Raw genomic sequence first — 24,106 nt, forward strand, 5'->3', positions numbered from 1 at the left:
TGAGGGTAATGACAAACACAAACAAAAACTAGTCAGAGGCCATTGCCACTATATTCCACCCACTATGACGCCTATCAGAGGGGATACAGTCATTCTCAGGGTTTGTCTTTTGATGGCATTTGTCAAAAATATAATGGTGTCTCTTTAAGTTTTTATTGCTCCATTTTTCACCACTTTTATCTGTGTTCTTTATTACTATCAGGACACTTCCTGGCTTCAAATGCTGTATTTCACTCCAAGAGATGGTCAAATTAACTGATGCTGGACACGGAAACTCTACAGTTGAGGAGAAAAAAACAGCTTGACTGGCAGGCTATTATGTAAGCAGTAGTTTTCCACAGATGTTATTTAAGTTTGACCCCCCCCCCACCAAAACTGCAGTTTGTAACTGTAAGCTGCAGTTCACTGAATGTAACTGCAGGAAACGGGACACCTCTCAAAGATGACTCTGACGCTTTAAGTGCCAAAACAACATTGTCTGTGTGTTTCGTCTACTATTTTTCTGTTTGATGTATTGATTTAACAACGTGACCGGTTCTTTTAGAGGCTCACAAGTGGCCTGACACACATGAAATCACAACATGTTTTCAGGGATAATCCTGAGTCTTGAATAAGTAACTTTGTGTTTGAACAGAGCACCATACAAGAGAGGGGTGAATGATTGTGTTACTACAGTACACCTGAAGTGACCTCATTCGTTGATTAGAACTTTGCATTAAACATGTAAACCTTCATCAAAATGTAATTTCATTACATATGTTAATGGAGTTCACTGCCCCATGTCAAAGCAAAAAAAAAATTAAGAACAAAAATGCATGTTTGACAAGTATCTGTATATTTATATTATAAAGCTTTCATAACTACTTCATTGGTTAAGGATTCTGCCAAAATGCCATATTTACACAACAAAACTGCACCCAATCTATAGAGCTTTATTACAACTTTCGCTTCATTGTTTTTGTCTTTACAGCCACCAGACTCACTGTGTTGACAACAACAGGAAGGGACCAGTGCTTTCCTCTATACTTGAAAGTAGCAGTACCACATTAAAAAATGTCGCCTGTGGATTTTACTTTAATTTGTTTTTATGTAGGCAATAATTAACTTTTTATTTGATAGAGATGGAACTGATTATCTTCAAATCTGCAGCATTGTATCCTTGGCATAGATTGTAATTCACTGAAGTGAGTACATATAAATCTAAGATTGAAATGGTTTGAAATGAAAATATTCAAAATAATTATTTAGCTTTTTTTTTTTTAGATTTTCACCTTGATAATTAATTTCTATAAGCAGTAATTACAAATGTTCTATTAAAGCAAACATCCACTTGTTGAATATCAAACTAGTTTCCATCCTTGTTGTCATGTTGACGACCCGTTGTGAACTCTTTCATTTCTCTGACGCCAGCTCGCGTGACGCACTCCTGCAGATGCCACCGAGGTGTCCCGCCGCGTGCGTGGAAAGCGTCCCACTGTACCCCCTCCTCCTTTGCGTGATTGAATCCGTTAAGGGTTCGAGGTGGAATGGTTCTGGTTAGTGATGTAAGAGGGGTGTAATGGCACAACCCTCAGCCTCCACCAATGGAGATCTGGGCAGGGCTCAACACCCATTTCCCGGGATATTGCTATAAAACCGGTGTATAACATCAGTTTCCTCTTAATAATCTGTGCAAGAATAATTAACCAGCGCTGCAACTTTCTGAGGCAACTTCCATTGAATAAACGAAGAGGTAAGTGCAAATATTTTGATTTATGTTTACGTCTTATCATTTGAATTTTTGCTCTGATGATAGCAAACAATGCATGTTAAATAAATACACATTTTGTCATCTATTGTGTTCCTGTTCAGGGATACATCACTGTTCATTGGCCTTTAAAACTTGATCTGTTTTTGCACAAAGAAACATTTCATATTCGTTTTAAGTCTTGGAGATATTTTAAAAGCACCGTTTGGAGTAACTCCATTGATTGTCCTTTCTGTTGGGGAAAATAATAATGATAATAAATAACTTTTGACTGATTGAAATGTTAAATAAGGTTTTGAGAATTCAGAGTTAAGAATGAAAGTCTGTCAACTTTAAAGAGAGTAATGATCGTTTGCATTTTTTGTTAATTGGACGAGATTAAAAAGAAGATTTTACATTTCAATTAATCTTTTTCTCAAAAATGTAAAGGGAAGTATCTTTTTGTGCTTTTGCATTACCAAAGATCATTTATAAACATTCTTCTCTTAAGTAACGATTTTACACTGTATTGCAATTAAAAAAAAAAAAAATGTGCACTATATTTTTTACCCTGTAAAAACATCTGTTTCAGGCTAATAGTTGTGCTTAACAAAATATACTTTAGTAAAATACATACATAGTTAAACACATAACAAAAGAATGTCAAGTGTTCAGAATGTCCCTTTTTTAGTTTGAAATTACACTATTTAATTCTAATGGGCTTATTGTAATATGTAAGGTGCATTTCTATTCCTTTTTTCTTTTCCTAAGCTCCTCTTCAACTAGCAACTATTGGGAAAATTTTAAATGTTTAAAAATAAAAATGAAAATAAAAATTCTCTATCTATCTTCCAGTTCCAGGATGGATAGCAAGTCTTACTTGGTTCAGATGAACGGGAATGGAGTCCACAGCAAAAACAGTGTCAATGCTAAAACCCTTAATGGGAGCGGAGTGAATGGGAAGGTGGTTCACGGGAACAGCATCCTCCATGTCAATGTGAATGGCACTCTGTATCCGACCAAAGCCAAGAGCCGCAGGCAAAGATGGTCAGTGAAGCCATCAGAGATGTCCAACAACACACTCAACCCCATCAGGGCCATCGTGGACGGGATGAAGCTCACCCCCAATCCAGACAAACCCATGATCGCTCTCTCCATTGGTGAGTGGCCCTCTGCATAGTTAAATAAGTGATTATTCCTATTTCCTTTTAGCTTTCTTACAAATTTTATTTTCAGATCTAGAAGGTTGATCTTCATGTGTTGCTTATTCTTTGGTTTCTTACATTGTTTCTCTGCAGGGGATCCTACTGTGTTTGGAAACTTGCCCACTGATGATTCCGTGCTTCAAGCCATGAAAGATGCCATAGACTCTCAAAAATACAACGGCTATGCTCCTTCAGTTGGTGAGTCACATGAACAAGAAGTCCAATGCATTACTCAGATTATATGGAATCTGCAATAAAATAGTTGTTGGAATGAGGAAAGAACGGAAATTGACTAATTTTGACGAATGCAACCTGGCCATTAGGTAACCTACTCTGTCTTTATGCCGTTAAACATGTTGTACACAGTACCTGTGTTAATCAAAATACATTTTTCACAATAAGGTGTCCGTCCAGGCGTCCACAACATTTTACTTACTCCACTTCCTAAACCGGCATGCTAGCTAGCTTCCAGTCACTATAAACTGACACCGGTTGATCTAGGCATAGCCAATGGCTAGCCAGGGCTTCATGTGAGTGGCCATTGTCTATGTGAATGCATGGCTTTTGTACAAAAAAGTAGATTTTCTTATTCCTTGTAATCCAAGCAGTTGGAAACAAATGCCATTTCACGTCAGCTTAGATATCAAAGATACCAAAGCATAAAGGTTGTTTTGTTGAGGTATTATAGCTACTTAAGGTGAGTGTACAAGTTCAGCTTAGTAACCACAAAAAGTTGATGTTATTATATGATATACAGCATGCTAATGTTTGCATGTTTTGTATATTATTTCTGCAGGTTATCAGAAGAGCCGGCAAGCAGTAGCCAACTTCTACAGCTGCACTGAGGCGCCACTGGAGGCAGAGGTGCTCACCACTCCTTAGCCTCCCACTTTTGCATTGTTTTTGCATTATGAGCAAATGAAAATAACTATTTTTAATATAATGTCAATTTCCATACAATAAGATTGTAATACGTCATGTTTTTGTGTATGTATGTATGTTTTTTAAAATCAATCTGCTTTATTCAGGTGAAGGAATAAAACAGTTTAGAGTCTGTGCTCAGAAAACTAAAGTACTTCTACCCTCCCTTCAGGATGTGATTTTGACCAGCGGCTGCAGCCAGGCCATTGACCTGGCTATCAGTGTCCTGTGTAACCCAGGGGACAACATCCTGGTCCCGTGCCCAGGCTTCTCATTATATAAAACTCTGGCTGTCTCCATGGGCATTGAGGTCAAACTCTACAACCTGCTGGTCAGTAAGAGATGCACCATCAACATATTTGCTCTGTTTTCTCTGTTTGTAATGGACACACAAACTTACTCTGCATACATTTTAATTTGAGAGATAAAACACATTTAAAGTTAAACAATTAAAGGAAAATTCTCTTTGGCACACATTTAAAAGTCATCTTCAGTACAGATAACTTTATATCTAACCTTTTTAAATGTACTACAAGCTCAGCTATACTTTTGATTCTGTAATTTTTATCCAAGTTTCTCTTGTCTGCATGTCATGAAATTAGATCAAAAGTTATAAAATTAGATTATAAGAAGATCTTCAGCTGTAATTCAAATAAATAGATAAACTCTACCACATAAACTCACAGGAATGAACTTATAATGACCATATAATAAATTAATGTAGACAGTAATTGCAATTCTACTCAGTAATCCTTTCAAAGAAATATTTAAAATATTCAATGGACCGCGCGTGAAGTTAATGACACCGGGGTCACAGGAGGAGACGTGTCGAGGCCACTGATTGGAGAGAGATGTGGGAAGATAACAAACAAATTACATGAGGAAGTTGAGAGTAAATGTTCTAAGCTTGTGTAATGCACATGTTTAGTGTACTGTACACAATGTTAAAAAGCAGCTGTTGAGGATATGATATTTTTCACCTTGTTCTCCATCAAGGCATTGATTTAACTTAATTTCCGACAGGCTGCTCTTTCATGTTTGACGTTGTGTCTGTCCTTGAACATAATGTTTGCACTATCATGCAAGTCCAAAGTTGTTGCCCTAATCCTGACATACATCTGATTTTCAGCCTGAGAAGTCATGGGAGGTTGATCTGCAACACCTGGAGAGCCTGATTGATGAGAGGACTTCCTGTATGATTGTTACTAATCCATCCAACCCGTGTGGCTCCGTCTTTAGCAAGGAACACCTGCAGAAGATCCTCAAAGGTGAGCTGCAGCTCTGCCCAACATTTGGACAAATACATTCACACAGCATTTAGCCTCATCTAAATTCAATTTGAAATGATTCTTGTTTTTCTCAGTGGCTTCCAAACACTGCCTTCCCATTCTTGCTGACGAGATCTACAGCGATATGGTGAGTACAGCTACTACTCTGACCGCTGTAACACCAGCGAGGCACATTTTTCTGTTTCATTTTGGTGGTATTTGGCCGGGCTCTGGATGGTCAGCACAGGGGGGATTATTGGTGATATGCAGTGAATGAGGCCTGGAAATAGCAACCAGTAAGGCGGGTACGCTGGATGAGCAGGAGGCGGGGAGGTCAGCAGAAGCAAGCAGTGGAAGTTGGCCATAATGATGGAATTTTATTCTCAGGCTATGTGCCTGCTCATGTCCAAAAGTGCAATCAAGTTCAGTTATAAAGACGATTCATCACAAGTAAATTATTTCAAATTAAGTTAACAGCATTACTCCTACTTGAATGAACTTAAATAAAATATTAAATGCAATAAATAAATGAAATGATACTAAAGTTATCTACAAAATGTATATTGTAAAACTCAGCCTTAGCTAACCCTGACTTCTCTTCTCGTTTAAATATCGTCAATTGTGGCTTCCAAAAAGACAACACAGTAACAGCCAAATTACTAAAATAAAGGCTTCAAATCGCTATATACATTACTTTTTATTGTTGAACTAATTCTAATAATAAAAACAACAACATTGAAAGAATTTCTGTCCCTGTGGACATTACAGATAAAACTACTACAACCATGTATTTGGATGCAGCCAGAACTTAAGGGCAGAAGGACAGAGGATCATAGCTCAATGTTGACTATCAATCAAACAACAACATCATCAGAACATTCAGTCCAAAACGTCATCGCAGGCCTTGACAACTTTGTACTGGTCAATGTTCGGCTGAAGGTCATGCAAACAAGTATGCACCCACGTAGACTCCTATTCAGGCAGACAGGTTTGGTCTGTGATTTATCAAGATAAGCAAATTGAGAGTCAGAAAAGGAATCTGCATCTCAAATGTTGTGTTTTCTTAATAGCGTGAAGATGACAGAAAGTACTCAAAGAAAAGGTAGAATGCAAGAAACGGACAATTTAATGTGACTCAATCAATTGCGCACAGAGTCCTGAATTCTGAAGTTAGTGATTTTTGTTGTTTAATTGTTTCGTAACAGTTGCTGTGAGTGGAAAAATTGAGGGTTGGGGTTTTTGAGTGCATTCCCAGATAGAACACAAGCAGACCAGAGTGACTTTGCACTTTTGCCTGCATGTGGTTGCAATTAATGCAGATGTTGGGTTTTGGAGAGGCAGAAACACGACAGGAATGGGAGGGGAGGAGTGTGGTGGGTGGAGAGCTGGATGTGTGTGTGTGTGTGTGTGTGTGTGTGTGTGTGTGTGTGTGTGTGGGGGTTGTGGTGGTAGTGAGGCCTTTTTGTATGACTTTAGTGTGAGGAGGCTTAGGGGGCCACGGTGTCTGTGAACTTCACCTGGCTCACCTGGCTCAGTGGGACATTAGTCCCCTGACGCTCCTCTTCCAAAAAAACCTGAGCAGTAAATTGTGATTTTACACACGTCTGCACAGTCCAGATGTCTGACCAAATTAACAGTTCCAAGTCAGTCATCACTACCGTTAGCTTACAGGACACGTTGTTTTCCACACCTTTAATTCAGAACAGAACTTGCTTTTTCACATAATTCTAATTCACATTCAGTTTTTTTGCTTCCCCTCTCCACTGATCATTATGTTTTATGTAAACGTACTCTTACTGAACTCGAGTTCTGCATTCACACATGTCAAGTGAGCTCAGACAACCACAGGCCAAAAAAACGGCTTTGAATTGGAGAGACATGCAGGCACATTTTAAATGTACATTACTGTTATGTCATTCATAGCAGTCCAGCCAATAGGATGCGGGGCAGTTCCCTTTACTGCGTCAAAGATTCTGAAGGGCTTTAATGAAAACCAGCTTTGTGTGGGTGGAGCGTAGCTTACTGCGGTTACTGTATGGTTAACCCCAAACTGTTCCCCTAAACTACACTGCCCCTCTCTTTGTACTCCTCATGTCCTTCTTCTGGTTTCTCCCTTACCTACACTATATTATGTAATAAAAAATGCACTCTTTGTCAAGTGTTTTTTTCACAAGTGTTAAAATATATAGCGATATCTTTACTCGGTTGTGTATAAGTAACAAAAAAGGTAGGCCTAGAGTTTAGTTCAGGACATCTAGAGTATTTAAGCTGCACTTGTCAATATTTCATAAATACCCATCATAAACATTTGAGACAACAGACCTGTCGAATTTTAATGAAGTCACCAGTTTGGGACAAATCAAACTTTCTCACTCTGCAGTTGGTGTTATGCAGCTTTACCTCCCCTCCCCCTTCTGGTCATTGGGTTTGGCAAGCCACTTTACTATTTAGATTGAGTTCGTTTTGCTCCTATCCCTATAGGTTTTCCCAGGTGTTGACTCTCCTTCGATGGCGACTCTCAGCAGTGATGTTCCCATCCTTTCCTGCGGCGGGTTAGCTAAACGCTGGCTGGTACCTGGCTGGAGGATGGGATGGATCCTCATCCATGATAGGAATGATGTATTTGGAACCGAGGTTAGTAGACTGTCCATGTGCTTTCTTTTAATAGTGAGAAAATAAGAAGACTACAGGAGATGACTGTTACATTTAACCTATACATACAATACAATTGTAAAATATGTTTCTTCTGTAGATTCGACGGGGTCTGGTAAAACTGACCCAGCGTATTCTTGGAGCCTGCAGCATTGTTCAGGGAGCCCTGGAGAGTATCCTCAACAACACACCTCAGAGCTTCTACCAAGAAACCATCAGTTTTCTCAAGGTAAGCAGGGGGAATGATATCTGTCTGCACACAATACAACTTGATATTTCTTTATCTGACTGATACATAAGAGACGGCCTTATTTATACCCTGGATATGGTTTTTAAGGTAAATAAATTGTGCAATCGAATCAGAGGAGGGACGGGGTTCACTAGTAACACTAGGAGGACGATTGTACTTTTATCTCCTATGTGCCGCTTGTTTTGTGATTTTAGCCTGACTTCCAGACACATGTCACTCATGACACTGACTGGTTGGTTCATCTTTTCCTTCCTCAGTCTAACTCAGAGCTTTGTTTCAACGAGCTGTCCATCGTCCCCGGCCTGACCCCTGTGATGCCTTCAGGAGCCATGTACCTCATGGTCAGTACTAAAAATGTGTATGAGAGTATACAGAAAGTTACAAACTAGAGCATATAGTTACATAAGAATGGGCTTTTAACAGGCAGAGAAGCTCTTACAATGCATTATGGGACATGTTTAATCCAGAGTTTTTGGGCCTTTACCATAAATGATTTGTTTTTATAAAGAAACAAGCCTGATTTTTTTTAAGCTGTTGTTCAAAAATTCAAGATTGACTTCATATTTCTGCACCTGATTTTGCCATTAGGACATGATTAATACATTATTTATCCAATTTATCCAGGTGGGAATCGACATGGACCACTTTCCAGATTTTAAAAATGATGTGGACTTCACTGAAAAACTTGTGACCGAGCAGTCTGTCTTCTGTCTGCCTGCTTCGGTAAGACACAATCACTGCTTATCATTCATCCTTTTGCTGCTGCATCTTTCTAGACGCTTGAATTTCAAAGGAAACATGTGTGCTTCATAACCATTGTACGAAGTAACCAACTGTGTTCATGTTCTGTCCTTGTCAAGGCGTTTGAGTATCCAAACTACTTCCGCGTTGTGGTGACGGTGCCTGAGGAGTTGATGATAGAGGCTTGTGGTCGCATTACTGAGTTTTGCCAGCGGCACTATCGACCCCGCAGCCGTGACAGCAATGACCTGGACCAGTGATATAGCAGGACCAGTCTGATGGCATGAGCCTTGTATAGACCAAAGTGTGTGGATAAACTGTCTTCATGTGATTTATACTGAGCTGGAATCAGCTTTGAAATGTATACCACCTTGTATGAAAGATAAAGATGTAGACATGTCAAAACTGTGTTAATATTGTCACCACTGTGGCAACAAAAAGCTAAGAAGAAGCGTTTGATGGTCCATTGATGGTGTAAGTTTTTATGTAAACCGTATGAAATGAGGAGACCTAATATTTATATTTTATACAAGCAGCCTATATTAGCCTATACGTGTTTGTGTATTTATATAAGTTGTGTAACGCTTTCTATGTCAATGCAATGTAACCTCTTTGATAGCGACTTGGATAGGTTCATAGCCCGTGCATACTGTACAATATGCCTTGCTTTTATATATGTTATGTATGAATAATCTTGGGCCTAGTTTGCTTGTGCTAGAAAACTGCTCTTTATGTATTGTTAGTTTGCATAAACATGCTCTTTATCTCAGCATACTCTGTATATTGTTTAAGTGTGAGTCGTACACTTATGTATAAAGATATTTTTACAGATGGAAATTTTATGTAGTTTTGTTTAAAGAAACCTAATAAAAAAATCTTAAAATGACTGGTGTGGACTTTCGTAGGAAAAAAGACTGAGATGCACAAAAAAATAAATCACACTTTGCTCACTGAACACAAAGTACAACATACGAGAAACTGGAACAAAAGCTGAATCTTATTTTGGATTTTAAAATGCAACAATGTCTAATCTGGCTCTTATCCTACTTATATAACGTTTACAAATCATACTGAACTCAGAGCTTAATGACATGTGCAGGATGTCTATGCATTATATCGTCTAACCTTTAATTCCTCAAAGTCTCCTCTTTACTTTTAACAGGCTTTTCAAATCTTATGTAACTACAGCGCATGTGACTTTATGTGTACAGGACACATATGGATCCTTTCACTGCAGCCTGTGAGCTGTCACTTACACTAAACTGGAGCTCCACTGTGTAACGCTGGGTTATAGAACGGTTTTCCATCTGGCAGCTACTCTCTGGTAGCATTTAAGATTTGTTGGATTGTGCTTGAACTGCGTTTAGCCAACACTTTCTTTGAAGGTCTGAAAAATAATTAGAAGTACATTCAGACAACTGTAAAGCACAATAATAATGCATCTGTATGGATGTGACATTATAGCCAACGCTCGCGTGCTGTTAGGACACAATGTGAGGTTGTGGTAAACGGGATGTGAGTGTTAAAAAAGTAAGCCAATACAGAAGTGCAAAAAATTCTTCACACTGTACGAGTGGCACATTTTTTCACAACTCATTTTATTTACTGATTTTACTAAGGCTACGAGTTATGCATAAGGGGCGTGGATACAGTTTGTAGCAATTTTAAAGAAGGCCCGCCCAAGTGGTGACTTCCGCTCTTGAAAAATAAAGGCAATGTAGAAGTGCAAATCCTGCTGTTCTCTTAGTGTCTTGAGGCCCCAAGAGCCCCGGAGGTCACATACAAACCTCAACCATAAAAACATGTTTACAGCCTGGTACAAAAAATGGCATAGGTCTAATTAGTTACTGTCATAATGGGCACACACAGTACGGGGGGGTGATTTTTTTTTTGAACAGCTCCATTTTGATTTTATGAACAATACGTGTTATCTATCGTTAGGCGCGTAGCTGCCATGATTGACAGGTTGGCACAATGTCATGCTTCATCAAGAGGCTTCAAACCCCCCTCAGCTCCAGCTCTCAGCCTGGTGTTAGGTTGACTGAAAGTTAGGGTGAGACAGCATTTCCAGCATGGCGGCTGCTGCCGATGAGCCTCCGGAGCCCCCTGCTGTAACAGATGGTTGACGTCACTCAGGCTTTGTCCATTAATATTTAAAGTCTATGGTCCCACCTCAGCTCCACCTCTTTGCATTTTACTAAGATGACTGAAAATTAGTTTGTGATACCATTTCTAATATGACAAAAGCCCTCGATGGGCTTCAAAAGTCCATTTCAGAAACCAATGGGTGATGTCACTGATATCTGTATCATGTAGTGTATGTAATTAAAACTTTCTCTGGCATTAACAGGCTTATATCATTCTTAAGAAATAACAACATTGTTTGATTCTCCAGTAAATGGAACAGATATTAGATATAACTTGGTGATGGCAGACTTTTGTAGTTCTCTCACATCACAGAACTGTGTGGCTGAGTTATCTGTTATTTTGCAATGGAAATGGTTCACTATCCAAGTAATAACATTTGTAAATACAACACGGCAGGAGCATGACATTCATTAAGAATGATGATCAGACAGTTTAATTTCTAAGTAGGTGTCTATTGACAGGAGTTAATGGACAGCCTGCAGCCAGTGAACCTGTTTTTTTCTGCAAATGTGAATCATTATTTAAAAGCTACACAATGATACAATATCACCACCTAATGGTAAATTGAACATATTACAGCAAGACTTTCTAACAATGTGACACTTCCTGTGTGTGTGTGTGTGTGTGTGTGTGTGTGTCTGAGCGCGTCTGCACAGCTATCCCTATGACAAGAGTGACCTTTGCAACATGTTCCTCCACACTTAGGTATAAACACGTCATGCGGGTGAATTGTTTTGTGGTTGTTCAATAATTAACTACTGGAGACAGATAAGGCAGAAATGGAGAAAGATATAGTGAGTGCGGAGGGAACAAAAAAGAAACACCAGATACAGAGAAGTTTAATCAGCAAGGAAAGAGGACGTTGACTCAGCAGAAGCAGTTTGAGGGGAAAAAGAGGAAGAGGAAAGCCCTGACACTGTGTGTGTGGCGAGTGTATGCTCTTATTTGTTTCTCTCTTGTAGTGGTTAAATGTACTCCACGGAGGACTCACAGGTGGCCAGGACCATAGAGCTGAATGATGGTACTAGAATGCCAGTTTTAGGCCTGGGAACATGGAAGGTAGACTTAACATTAATAATTTCATTCTTACTTTACAGGTCAAGTTTTCATTCATTTGTTTCTTCTTCTTCTTTTAAGAGTTATTTTCCTAAAAAAAACAACACAAATAGTTTTTAGTTACAAGTTGTTTTTTTTTTTTAAATGAATAGCATATTCAGGATACTGATTGGCTAATTAATTTGCACAGTTCAAATGGCAATAAACTTCTGCCAAGTTGCAAACAGATCCCATCTCATTTTACAAAGTAATTGTCATACATGGGAAATGCAGTTTTAATTACGCTTCACTGCCAAGAGCTGGATTAGAAGAATGATTTACATTTGGCTGTGTTTGAAATAGGGAGCTACAATCATAAATGTAGGTATCTGATGAACGATGTATAAAATCTGCAGAATCATCTTGCAATATTTACAACATAGGCTATTTGATGACTTTAAGCTACAAATTCCACCACTTTGTAGCAAACATTACTTTTTCATAGTGATTCATGATACAGTAGCAAATTATTAGTTAACAGTACCAACAGGTTGCTAATGGAAAGGTTAGCTTCCCTGTTATAACTTTGTTGTCTTTACCTATAAATGTTTTGTTTTTTTTACCTTCTAAAATAGCCCAATGTCCAACCAACTGTTTAAAAAAAAATGCATATCTTAATTGTTCCAGTCCTACCATCTTCCCCGCACCTCAGTCCAAGGAGCTGTTGAGGCCGCCATTGCTGCTGGCTACCGCCACATAGATACAGCTTACAACTATGGCAATGAGGTTGAAATTGGAAAGGCTCTGCGCTCTAAGATGCAGCAGGGCATCATCAAACGAGAGGACATGTTCATCGTTAGTAAGGTGGGTGCTGGACTGGAACAGTAAGATCTGGTGTTACAAGATGAGGAGCAGGAACTACATGTTATTTGTTTACACTACTCATACAATTTGTCCTTTTTTGCAAAGAGCAGAATAGAAAGAGGCTTAAAAATGACAAACCCAAATATTGGTTATAATGACAATTTCTGGTTAACTCAAATACACTCTGAAGTTACTAAAGAGTACAGTTTACAAAGAACAATTTCTAATTGATATGATGTAGGATTTTAAAGTCTTTCTATGCTGAATACGCTGCCGTACTTTGTTTATGATCACATTTTTTTTCTGTTAACCTTCACAAACTTTACTTTTTTTTTGTAGCTGTGGCTTACTCATTATGCCCAAGAGGACATCCCTGTGTGCTTGAATAAGTCATTGAATGATCTAAAGCTGGATTACCTGGATCTTTACCTGATACATTTCCCCGTTGGATTCAAGGTACAGTGTAACACTCAAAAAACTGTGACATGAATGAAATTTTACTGCTCAGTATCCTGCTCGTATCCCAGAGGACCTTAGCCAAGGCGGTCTGACATTTTGGACGCTATAGATGGACTTAAGAAAGTTTCTGTCCCAAAAAAAAAGGAAAAGCGTTGAAACATCATGACATCATTCGCAGCCATACATACAATCAAAGCCCCCCAAAGCAAACTAAGATAATTACAGATGGATTAAACATATCTGGGTCTTTGGATCTTGGATTGTATCTTTGCTAATTGTTCTTATTAATTCACCTGCCAGTCACCAGTTAGTTGGCTGTTTGGTATTTGAAGGAAGTGAACAATGGCTTTATCAGTTTAGAAAAGAAGATGCTTTCTGCTGCTGATAATGGAATCAATATTTTTCACAAAAAATGATTCAGTCAACCATAAAGCCGACCATCCGTTTCATTCCTCAACTGTCAAATACCAAATGCTTTCCTTAGGGCGTCATTCAAATACATAAAGTGTCTCCATGAGATTCCCCTCTCTTTCAATGAATGCAATGTAAAATCCAATGTTAGATTGTCAAATAAAATACTTTTTGTGACATTGCAGAAAACACAGCTGTAGTCTGCTTGAGATGGGGGTCACAGGGGCTGGATGGGCCAAACAACGACAAAAGACTGAGTTTCAGTCACTCCTGTGTGAAACCAAAGAAAACACTGAGTTACTGATAACATTGAGTTACTGTTAAAACCAATTCCATAATGTTTATCCTAGTCTAAATCATGCAGTGTTGTCCTCTGATGACCTGGGACGAGAAAGTGTTGCGTCTTAAAAGTGCGTGCAGACCAGAGAACCAAAAGATGCTAAAAGAAGGGAAACTGGAAGGGCTTAAACTTACGTTTTAAGTGAGTTTATCCTATTTTTGACTGTTACCTTTCTTGTAACCTTTTTCTTAGAAAATGGGTGATGAGCTTTTTCCGAAGAAGGATGGACAGATGCTAACCTCTGATATAGACTATGTAGATGTTTGGAGGGTAAGTGAACTGAAAGGAATGTACTCATGAAAAATATTTATATGAATTCATCTACAATATTTCGGCATATAAATTGGGTTCCTTTTTGTATTTATACATTCTTCATCCATCCGTCTTAGAAAGTTAATTCTGATATTTTTCAGTTCAGTCAAATAGTTAGAAGACTCACAGTTCATGGTAGACGTGTTTACACTGGCTGTTTTATCTTCAGGGGATGGAAGCCCTGCTGGCCTCAGGGAAAGTGAAGAGCATTGGTGTGTCCAACTTCAACATCTTGCAGCTGGAGAGACTTCTAGCTCTGTGCAGGGTGCCTCCTGTCGTCAATCAGGTACTGCATATTTTTGCTGGAGCCAAGTTCATAAATTTACCAAGCTATATCAAGATCGGCCTCCACATGTGCTCACATTTTATGTGGTCCTTCATGATACTTAGGTGGAGCTTCATCCCTACCTGGTGCAGACTGAATTAATAGAGTTCTGTAAATCCAGGAACATTGCCCTGACTGCCTACAGCCCCTTTGGCTCGCCTGCGAGACCCCCAGAGTTGTAAGACAACCAGCATTACACCACATTTACTTGCATGTCAGAGAACACTGGAGATGTTACTGTTTATAATGTAAGCAGTAAGCCCTTCAAACAGAACCTTCAAACTGGTAAATGCAGATATAAAAAGAAAGGGCAGTTTTTCATCTCCTCTAATATCATTCCAAGGTTTCAGATAAATCTATACAATAATATGATATAATAAAACAAAGTGAAACACAATACAACGGGTAAGTTTATTGCTTTTAATGAACGAGTGCATTATAACTTAATAAAATAGATACAATATGTTTAAATAACTATCATGATTATATTGTGTGTGTGCGCAAAAGAGATGACTCTTTTGAAAACAAGTGGACACTAGATGATAAGAGATGCTTCTTTCAATACATGCACACTGGTTTAATTTGATAATGCAACAGTGATCTTACTTACCACTCTTTGCAGAGATAATGATATGCCTTTTAAACTATTTCCACCAAAGCTTTTTTTTCTGGTGGATATTTCACTTCCACGGAGAAACTGGAGATTTCAAGGATCTTATTCATGCAGTCGGACTAGCCGCATTGTTGCACAATAAATTCTGTTCTGTTCTAATAATGCTGTATCTGATCCAACAGTGTTTGAATATCTTTAATCTGTTTTATAACGCAGTCAGTAGATTACTCTAGTAATGTGTGAAATAGAAATCTAACTATGTGTGTTTATTAAAAAAAACCTGTTCTCTTGTCTTTGTGTCTTGTATATCTTAGATTCAGAGGAGAAGCTGATCCACAAAAGCTCCTGGACGATCCGGTCATAGCAGAAATAGCCAAAAATCACAGACGCAGCCCAGCACAGGTCAGTGAGAACTACGATGTGATGTGTGTATGTGTTTGTTTACCTGTAAGTGACGGAGGTGTTTACCCAGGTGTTGCTGAGGTACCACGTGCAGCAGGGTATTTCAGTCATCCCAAAGAGTGACAGGCCTCATCACATCCTTGAAAACACAAAGGTAAAATGTCTCTGTGGCATAGTGTTAGATATTTACTATTTATGTTGTACATTGAAATGACTGAATAACCTGTTACAGTCACATAACTAACTGTCTGTCTGTCCATTAAAATAGATAAATATTATTAACAGTATTGGTGAAAAAAAAAACACACTATACAGTATTTTACTGCAAAACACAGTTGCCCAAATCAGTCCTGGTGTTATTTCATGCAGGTTTTTGATTTTCATCTGACTGAAGAAAATATGAGAGCACTGAGAGGATTAGACCGAGGGTGGAGAGCTGTCACACTTTCAGAGTAAGTCAATATACCTTTTTTTTAAATTATTTTTAGAAATGGCTGTACAGCTATTAATGCTATGATGATTGTTGTCCTGTTTATTTCAGAGTTAGTTCTCATCCATACTATCCCTTTGATGAGGTATCCAGCAGCATCAAGACCTAATAAGACTTTAAAACAGCTCATCAACCAAAGCCATATCAATCAACACTACTGAGACCAGCGTCATGTTGATCAGCCTACAGTATCACACACACTGTGTACGACTTCATCAGTGACTTGTTAACCTTTAATGATGGAATCTGATCGGGGAGACCAATTGGAAACAATTGAGTGTGAACAACATAAATCAGTATCATGTTTTTTTTTCACTGTAATTAATAAAATACTTTGTCTAAGCAATATTTCACTTTATTTGTTCAAATGTTTTTGAATGCAGAATCTAACAAATATTGTACACTAAATTATTTCTTCACATTATAATTAAAAATGAGTTGAGGTAGGCGCCTGTAAAAGCACGTTATATAAGAATCTGGGCTTTTGTGTGCAACAGATGATAGACAAGGCTTTTTAGACCAGTTTAAATTTGTCTGCATACTTTAAAATAAAATAACACATAAACACAATCAGTGAAATGAACCTCATTCTACACTGGGGAGGCAGTGATTTCAATGTATTTGCTTTACAATGACAAGTCAGACTGAACTTGCAGCTTGATTCAAAGGTTCTTTGATGAAATCTTTCAGAAAGAGATTTACCCTGGTGGTCCTCATACTCATCATCTGACATGGACATAGTGACCAAACAAACTCTCTGCACATTGCAAATGAAATAGAAGGTTTGTTATGTTCTTCAACTGTAGTTCCTGAAAATGGTCTAGCCTCAGGACCCACCACCTACTCCTTAATAAGAATTTGCAACCCAAATATCGGATATTTTTCAACTAATGAGCTTTGTTTTATGAAATATTGTGCAGTTTGGACCTCAGACGGTACAAAACACATGACACATCAAAGAGATGAAAGAAAACAAACAGGTTTTAAAAGTAACTCTTTTTACCCTTTTTCCCCAGGCACACTTTTGCAACCCACTTATGGGTCCCGACCCATCTGTTTAGCACCACTGATCTAGCCTACAAACTATGGCTTTTCCCCCCTTGCTTAGGGTAGGGTTAATGGTTTCTTGATTTCAGACAGAAATTAACAAAATAATTTAATGGATTTTAGTTGTTTACTGTTTTCTTTTATGTCAGATATTATCAGCTCTGGCTAGCAAGCTAATAAAGCTAATGCGTTTAGCTATTTTACTTGCTTATTTGTCTCCTGCTGACCTTCTGGACGCTTTATTTATAGGGCTTCCAATTTTTCGCCGACATGACCCATCAAGAAATCTTTGTCAACTTTTTCTAAAGCCAGGGTGAAAATGCCCTCGTTAAAATCACGTTTTAATGTAACATTTAGTATCTATTTACTTGACCTTAGAAATGTTCAGGTCATGTTAATAATTGAATGTCTGTTATAAGCACCTTAACAATGGGCTTCTGTGAAGAATGAAGAGGGCTAGCAAGCAAACCTTCCAAGAAGGGTCCCCTAGCTCTATATATATTTACCAAAACATGTCCAGAGATTTTGTTTTACAAAGATGTAGTTCAGTCAGACGACTCACGTTTGTATCGTTTAAAATACTTATTGCAGCCGAACATAGTTTGTGTTTGGCGTCTAGGCTCCGACATCATCACTCCTCACAGTTTTATTTTACATACAGAAATTTGAGGAGTGAGTGGATGACATCTTAACCCCCCCCCCCCCCCAGTTGGAGCCTACAAGTGGATGCTGGGTGGTGGTGGGGCTGAGTGTGGGTGCAGTACTGCTGCAGGTCAGACAGTGAAAGAGCTGAGGGAGAGAACGGAAATCTTGCAGCTTAAATAGATCACTAATTGGAAGTCGGTGTTGTCAGGTGATTGTTGAGTGTGAAATCAGTGCAGCTCAAGTTGACTGCCTGAACTAGCTCCCAGGCGTTGCCTCTTTATAGAAATAAAGAATTGAATCACACCTTTATTTCACTGATGTAAAACACAATCAAACAGTGATGTTAAATGTCAAATGTAGATTAAGTACATTAGGCTGTTGTTCTTGTTGAATATTCATCCTTATAACTTTGCATCAGAATTGTGTAGCAGGCTCTTTCTTAGCACAAAGTCTGTCTTTATATTTTAGTCCAAAAAGAAAGTTAATTTCCACTACGTGGGTTGTGATCTTCCTTTTGTGCCTTGTCCAACCTTTCTCTGCTCTGGAGATGCTGATGATGGTGAGGCCTTCACAACACACACACATGCTGAGGCCCCAGCGATGCGTTTAGGCAGGTCGGGTCCTCTGGACCATGAGCCCTTGTCCGGGTCGTACACCTGAGTGGCTCTGGAGAAAGCCATACTCTCCCAGCTGTATCCCCCCAGCACATAAATCCTCCCCGCCCAGACCGCGAGTCCTGCCTCACTGTTGGGCAGAAGAAGAGGTGCCACATGAGTCCACTGGCCGCAGCGTGGGTCGTATGACTCCACCTTTAGAATGTCAAAGCGCTCTGTGGTGTCTTCATGGTCATCGCTGCCCCCGATGGCATAAATGAGGTGGTTGAGGGAGGCCATGCAGTGCCAACCCCGGGCCATCGACATGGCCTGGCGCTCCGCCCACTGATCACCGTCCTGGGATGGGTCGTAACTCAGGAAATCTCGGCGGTACGGGCCAATCTGATAGTCATGACCGCCTGAGATGTAGACAACACCGTGGTGGACCGTCCCTGCATGTCCGTAAGTTAACCTAGGTAGGATAGAATTCAGAAAGTCAAATTCTAATGTAAGAAACAACAATAACAACTTCAGCATCTTTTTTTACAGGGCTTGTTTTACCTTGGACCTCATATATTTAGTCATACTTGCAGGGGTCGTTTGTGATCTTACTTCAACCAAATGTCTGTAACTTGTCAATTAAAACTACATAAACAAATTCAAAAGGTCAAGTGATTATCTGAGTCCTGTGCCAATCAACATCTCTGATTCCTCACTTTTATTTACTTATTTAAGCAAAAAAAAAAATTTATATATGTCATTTATATAGGAACCTTTTGACAGAATATTTGGTGCAGAAATCAAGAGTCTGATCTCACTAAGACAGCATGGAGAACAACATTGGCAGAAAGAGGGCGCTCAGATTAATTGGACCAAATGATCTCAGCATGATTAGAAGGATTATAATTATTGATAATTATTCATTGCAGCATGTTTGAGGAAGTATTTGACATAATTCAATAAGCTCAACTGTTACTGTGTCACACTTTGTATAGTACGGTTAGGAGGAGGATGTTTTGTGTATACAGACTTCTTATTCTGTGTGAATACACTAAACACAGACATGGGGGCTAAACTCTAAATCACCTTCTTGTCCCACTCGTTCAGTGCAAACAGGGCTAAAGTAAACAAAACGTCTTCATTACATGGGGCAAAAAAACACATGGTCTAAGTCTATGGGCCTATGTAGGGTGCTGATATGGGTTGTACTTCCAAATGTGACAGGCATTTCACTTTAAAGTTATTCAACCCATAATTCATGTTAAAATATGGAATCATTACATTTACACCTGTGGATTGTGTGTGGATTTGACACATCTGGTGGTCATCAAAATAAGACTTAATGTCAGATAATAAGCTAAATTAAGTGACAGCTCACGGCCTCTAAAGCCCCCCTACAGAAACCCAACTTTGACTGAAGCTGCTTGATTGTGTGTTTTTATGAGTTTTTCATACGCTGATCTGCTTGTTTTCAGAAACACAAAGCTTGTTGACTCTTGGAACTGTAGATTGGGGATTCAAAAATATTTCCAAATAAAGAGCTGTAGATGTTTGTTGGCATCTGCTGAATGAGATGTAACACTGACATATTGTAACAGCAGACTGGATGTTTTCATACCTGGGCAGTTCTGCCACATAGGACCAGCAGTCCTCAGCGGGACAGTAAACCTCCACAGAGGACAAAGCTCCGCTGTCGTTCCTCCCTCCAACAGCAATCAGACACTCTCCAACTGTCCCCAAGTAAAAATCCACTCGCCGCTGGTTCATTGATGCACCCTGGGAAAAAAAATCACTGTCAAAGACTTCTACTGCAAACTGGAAGTGAGAAATTATGAAATTATGAAAAATGGCATTTGAACTGGCATGGTACAGTACCCTGGTCCACTGGTTGTGGCGGGGGTCGTATCTGTACAGCAGGTTGCAGGCAGCATCTCCACCGTTGTCCCTGGACGAGCTGCCCCCCGCAGTGAAGATGAAACCCCCGAGCACTGCCAGGCAGTGGTGGCTCCGCTGGGCCGGCAACTCCGTCTCCACCTTCCAGCTTCCTGTTTCGCTGTCCAGCCGGCAAACATTAGCGCTCAGCTCCTCTCCACGTTCTGACACCTCCACAAGTAAGAGAGCGGGATGCAGAAATCAAATGAACTTTTCAGCCTATTTATAACTGACACAATTTAGAACATTTTCTTTTCCAAAATATAAAGAGGGTTTCATGTAAGAGTTAACGTTAATATTTGCAGATTTTTAAACATGGCTTTGGAGTCTCTAAAAATCGAGTCATCATCTGAGTGATGCATAACACATCTGTACCTCTCCTCCAATCTGCAGCAGCCGCTCCACTCCTCCCCGCACCGTGGTCCGACCTGTCTGCAGGAGTGGCTGGGCACTCGGCCTGGCATGATAACCAACAGCTTCCTCCACCAGGGCCTCGCAGCCAGCCTCCTCCGGCAGCAGGGTCTGCACAGCTGGCAGCACCCGGCCTACCAAGTCCTCCATCGGCATCAGAGGGAAGCGGATGTGGGAGAGGAGCTGTCTGGCATGATGGGTCCGCTCAGGAGTTTGACTGAGCCACTGCAGGGAGGCCTGGAGGAGAGTTTGCTCGCTGTTGTGCTGAACCTGGAGATGAAGAGAGGAGCTCAGAGAGTTATCCTGACGACCACATCTAACTCTATTTCCCCACCCATGCTGTGGAACATGGTGTTTACCTGGCCACTGGAGAGGTAGGAGCTCAGTTTGTGGAAAGGCATGTCACGCAGAAAATCAGGGGTGAAGGAGAGCGTGGCAAAGCGTGTGAGGATGAAGTGGTCGATGAAGGCATCGAGTCGCTCCAGACTGTAGAGCAGAGCCAGCTCCTGCAGGTACAGATAGTTGTCCTCACTCACCTCCCGCTCCAGATACTGGCAGCAGAAATCCACCACTTGCCACACCTGAAACACAGAAGCATTCAGGTCAGTTATTTTTAATTTTACAGTACATACAAAATACAGTTCAACAAACCACGCAGACAGGCTCAGTTACATTTTATTACCTTAAGGTGAAGGAGTTAATATAAGGGGAAAGTTCTAGCATTTATCTTGAAAAGGTTAAGTTAGAGTCAAAGTTCTTCTATCATTTGAATGATCTTTATATAAAGACCATCTTCAGCTGATGTGGGGGTTTGTCCAAAGATGAGTCTGTGCTAACTGCAAGAGTACAAATAGGACATTTTGGACTTTCTATTACTTCTACTACTGTTGTTGATATTGATTGTATGGTTGTGTTATCTATTATCTTACGGACTTTACTGATCTAAAGTTGTTGAGGATTTTTCTTTAACAACTTTTAGATCAGTAAAGTCTTAGTATAATAGTAACCTTAACTATAAATTACTTTAAAGAAAATGAAAAGTTGTGCCAATTAAATCAGAAACAAACAAACAGAGGTTTGCAATCATTGTCCCCTTTGGCTAAAAATATCTTTGTTTACAAGTAGTACACATCCAGTCAGTGTTATGTAACATTATATAAAATATTATATATTTAAATATCATTTATGTTTGCATCGTCACAGCACCGTGTAAGTCTGGTTTGAAAATAGATTTTAAATCAAATGAACTTTGTGTCTCACCTGCAGGAGGTGGGCAGCTTCCAGCACGTAATCAATGTTTCCTCCATCCAATGGCAGCTCTCCGCTGTACAGGAAGTCCACTACAGCTTTCAAACCGACGTAAGATACTCCAACCAGTTCCACCTGCAAACAGGAAGAGGAAAATGGAGGAAAATAAGGAGGCGGACACATGGTTATTTCTCTATACGTCATCCTGCTACACATTTTAAAAGTATCAGTTAGTATGTCCATGGAATAAAAAAAATGGTGAGATGGTGAAAGTGAGAGGAATGCTTATAAACTTCCTTATTGTCTCATGTATAGAAAGTGTCTTAATAGTACAATATCTACCTCCTGCTGGTGTTCCTCCCTCATACCCAGAGTGAACATGGCATGAAAGTACGGGCTGGAGACAGCCAGCAGAGCTCTGTGAGCTGGGACCTGTTGCTCGTCAGCCACCAGCGCCACATCACAGAACTGACTGCTCCTCCGCTGCTCATTGAGGCCCTGCAGCACCTCCACAGCCTGATCCAAACAGTGGAACACCTGCAAACACACTGACCATGAGTTTCATCTTAATATGGATGTCTCAGTTACAAACACATCAACACTCTCAAACTATAGTGACTCCTGATTGCGTACATTCTCATGTATTAACTAGAAGTCATTAATAAACAAACTGACAGAGAAGATAGCTAACAGATTGTGACAGATTAGAAAAGAACATTAAGCTGCATGTCTCCAGGGACAAGGAACCTTTAGAGGTAGTCAGACCAGTTTCGACTGCCAGGATCAAATCTAGTAAGGGGGGTTCCTGGGTCGTTTTTTTTCTCTCCAATTAAGTACCTGCTTTGGGAGTACTTTACAAAATAACAGGATCTTTGGGGGGTGAGATTTGCAGTGCTGAATATTTCAGACTTGTTGCAGGATTATATTTCATGAATAATGAAAAAGAAACGTGTTTCTGTGAAGTGCTTAAACACTTATGAGGAGAGGACCACACACACACACACACACACACACACACACACACACACACACACACACACACACACACACACACACACACACACACACACACACACACACACACACACACCTTTGATGATTCACTGATCCGCTGGGGCCGACACACACGACTCGCTTTGCCATTGTCCATGATGTCCCCTCAGGCAGGCATCATCTCTAGAGGAAGCCGTTTAAAAACAATATAATATAAATGAATAACAGTGTGAACGAGCTAAGAGCATCTCATGTCAGTGCAGGTGTGCACAGCAGCTGCTTTCTTTAAAGGAATTACCAACAGGACACTGTTTAAAAGAGGATACAAAATGTACACAGACTTACTTTCCACGGTCTCTATATCAACTAAGAACCCTGCTTCATTAACATCGTTACTGAGAGCATAAAGACAGCTACATGGTGTCAGTGCCCCGTTAGCTTCCTGATGTAAACAAATGAACTACCGGTTGAGGTTTTCAAAATAAACTCTTCTATTCAATTACTCTAGAACAAAACGTCAAGGCTTAAATCCCACAAACTAAATAAATTACCTCGCGATACTCAAAATAAAAAAGAGATGCAAAAAGACAGATTTCAAAAAGTTGTAGGTTCATTTATTCTGCATTAGACAAAGTAAAAGGTAGGGGTAAAAAGTGGGAAATGTGTTCAAAGTAATATTACATTTCATGAGTAAGCATTTTCTTTTCTTTCACTTTTAGAATAAATTGAAAATCCAAATCAATGACAAATAATGACATTAAAGTCTAACTATTGTTTTGAGATTCGATGTAAGTCTGTACATTTCACTTAAGCTTTGTAAAGCTAAACATGAAAAAAACAGTAATTTTTGGCCCTTTTATTTATGTTATACCTGGCCACTGAAAAGCCCTTTTGACCTCTATTTCTTAAGAGGTCCGTTTTGTAGTAAAACGTTTAGTGGACAATGGCATAAACTTTTTTTTTTGCTATTTTAATTTGAAACTTATACTCTGCCTGAGCAGGAAGTCCAGGAAATAACATGCAGGCAATGAACCAATCACCGCGAGCTCTGTGCGGGTACATTCAAGACTCAAAA

The 24,106-nt window shown here is 39.6% G+C and overlaps 3 protein-coding genes across 3 annotated transcripts; 2 read left to right on the forward strand and 1 right to left on the reverse strand.

Moving 5' to 3' along the window:
* The first annotated feature begins 1,572 nt into the window (after positions 1-1,572).
* Positions 1,573-9,649, forward strand: tat (tyrosine aminotransferase). The gene is made up of 12 exons (XM_020642790.3): positions 1,573-1,732; positions 2,582-2,886; positions 3,025-3,129; positions 3,728-3,795; positions 4,025-4,183; positions 4,982-5,120; positions 5,216-5,268; positions 7,602-7,754; positions 7,873-8,001; positions 8,280-8,363; positions 8,647-8,745; positions 8,883-9,649. Exons 2-12 carry the CDS (start codon positions 2,589-2,591, stop codon positions 9,021-9,023), a joined length of 1,428 nt encoding a protein of 475 aa, XP_020498446.1. The 5' UTR covers positions 1,573-1,732; positions 2,582-2,588; the 3' UTR covers positions 9,024-9,649.
* A 2,030-nt stretch (positions 9,650-11,679) lies between these two features.
* Positions 11,680-16,510, forward strand: zgc:56622 (uncharacterized protein LOC326033 homolog). The gene is made up of 10 exons (XM_020642436.3): positions 11,680-11,970; positions 12,634-12,810; positions 13,150-13,266; positions 14,213-14,290; positions 14,502-14,618; positions 14,723-14,835; positions 15,585-15,672; positions 15,743-15,826; positions 16,042-16,124; positions 16,214-16,510. Exons 1-10 carry the CDS (start codon positions 11,881-11,883, stop codon positions 16,269-16,271), a joined length of 1,005 nt encoding a protein of 334 aa, XP_020498092.1. The 5' UTR covers positions 11,680-11,880; the 3' UTR covers positions 16,272-16,510.
* Positions 16,511-18,147: 1,637 nt separating this feature from the next.
* On the reverse strand, positions 18,148-23,488 carry klhl36 (kelch-like family member 36). Its single transcript, XM_020642580.3, has 9 exons — positions 23,377-23,488; positions 23,129-23,214; positions 22,381-22,575; positions 22,051-22,173; positions 21,150-21,371; positions 20,755-21,060; positions 20,323-20,550; positions 20,066-20,223; positions 18,148-18,919 (listed from the first exon to the last, which is right to left on the reverse strand). The coding sequence occupies exons 2-9, from the start codon at positions 23,186-23,188 to the stop codon at positions 18,346-18,348; spliced, it is 1,866 nt and encodes a 621-aa protein (XP_020498236.1). The 5' UTR covers positions 23,189-23,214; positions 23,377-23,488; the 3' UTR covers positions 18,148-18,345.
* Positions 23,489-24,106: the final 618 nt, after the last annotated feature.

Source organism: Labrus bergylta, chromosome 7 (genome assembly GCF_963930695.1).
Source record: "Labrus bergylta chromosome 7, fLabBer1.1, whole genome shotgun sequence".
Taxonomy (NCBI): domain Eukaryota; kingdom Metazoa; phylum Chordata; class Actinopteri; order Labriformes; family Labridae; genus Labrus; species Labrus bergylta.

What these genes read in the sequence shown, in the direction of transcription:
- tat (XM_020642790.3), top strand. Translation starts at nt 2,589, where the DNA reads ATGGATAGCAAGTCTTACTTGGTTCAGATGAACGGGAATGGAGTCCAC. An exon ending in CATGATCGCTCTCTCCATTG is followed by an intron (nt 2,887 to 3,024) that starts GTGAGTGGCCCT and finishes GTTTCTCTGCAG; the next exon opens with GGGATCCTACTGTGTTTGGA. An exon ending in TCAAACTCTACAACCTGCTG is followed by an intron (nt 4,184 to 4,981) that starts GTCAGTAAGAGA and finishes TCTGATTTTCAG; the next exon opens with CCTGAGAAGTCATGGGAGGT.
- zgc:56622 (XM_020642436.3), top strand. Translation starts at nt 11,881, where the DNA reads ATGTACTCCACGGAGGACTCACAGGTGGCCAGGACCATAGAGCTGAAT. An exon ending in ACAGACGCAGCCCAGCACAG is followed by an intron (nt 15,673 to 15,742) that starts GTCAGTGAGAAC and finishes GTGTTTACCCAG; the next exon opens with GTGTTGCTGAGGTACCACGT. An exon ending in ACATCCTTGAAAACACAAAG is followed by an intron (nt 15,827 to 16,041) that starts GTAAAATGTCTC and finishes TATTTCATGCAG; the next exon opens with GTTTTTGATTTTCATCTGAC.
- klhl36 (XM_020642580.3), bottom strand. Translation starts at nt 23,188, where the DNA reads ATGGACAATGGCAAAGCGAGTCGTGTGTGTCGGCCCCAGCGGATCAGT. An exon ending in GGATCAGTGAATCATCAAAG is followed by an intron (nt 22,576 to 23,128) that starts GTGTGTGTGTGT and finishes GTGTGTTTGCAG; the next exon opens with GTGTTCCACTGTTTGGATCA. An exon ending in GCCACAACCAGTGGACCAGG is followed by an intron (nt 20,224 to 20,322) that starts GTACTGTACCAT and finishes TTTTTTTCCCAG; the next exon opens with GGTGCATCAATGAACCAGCG.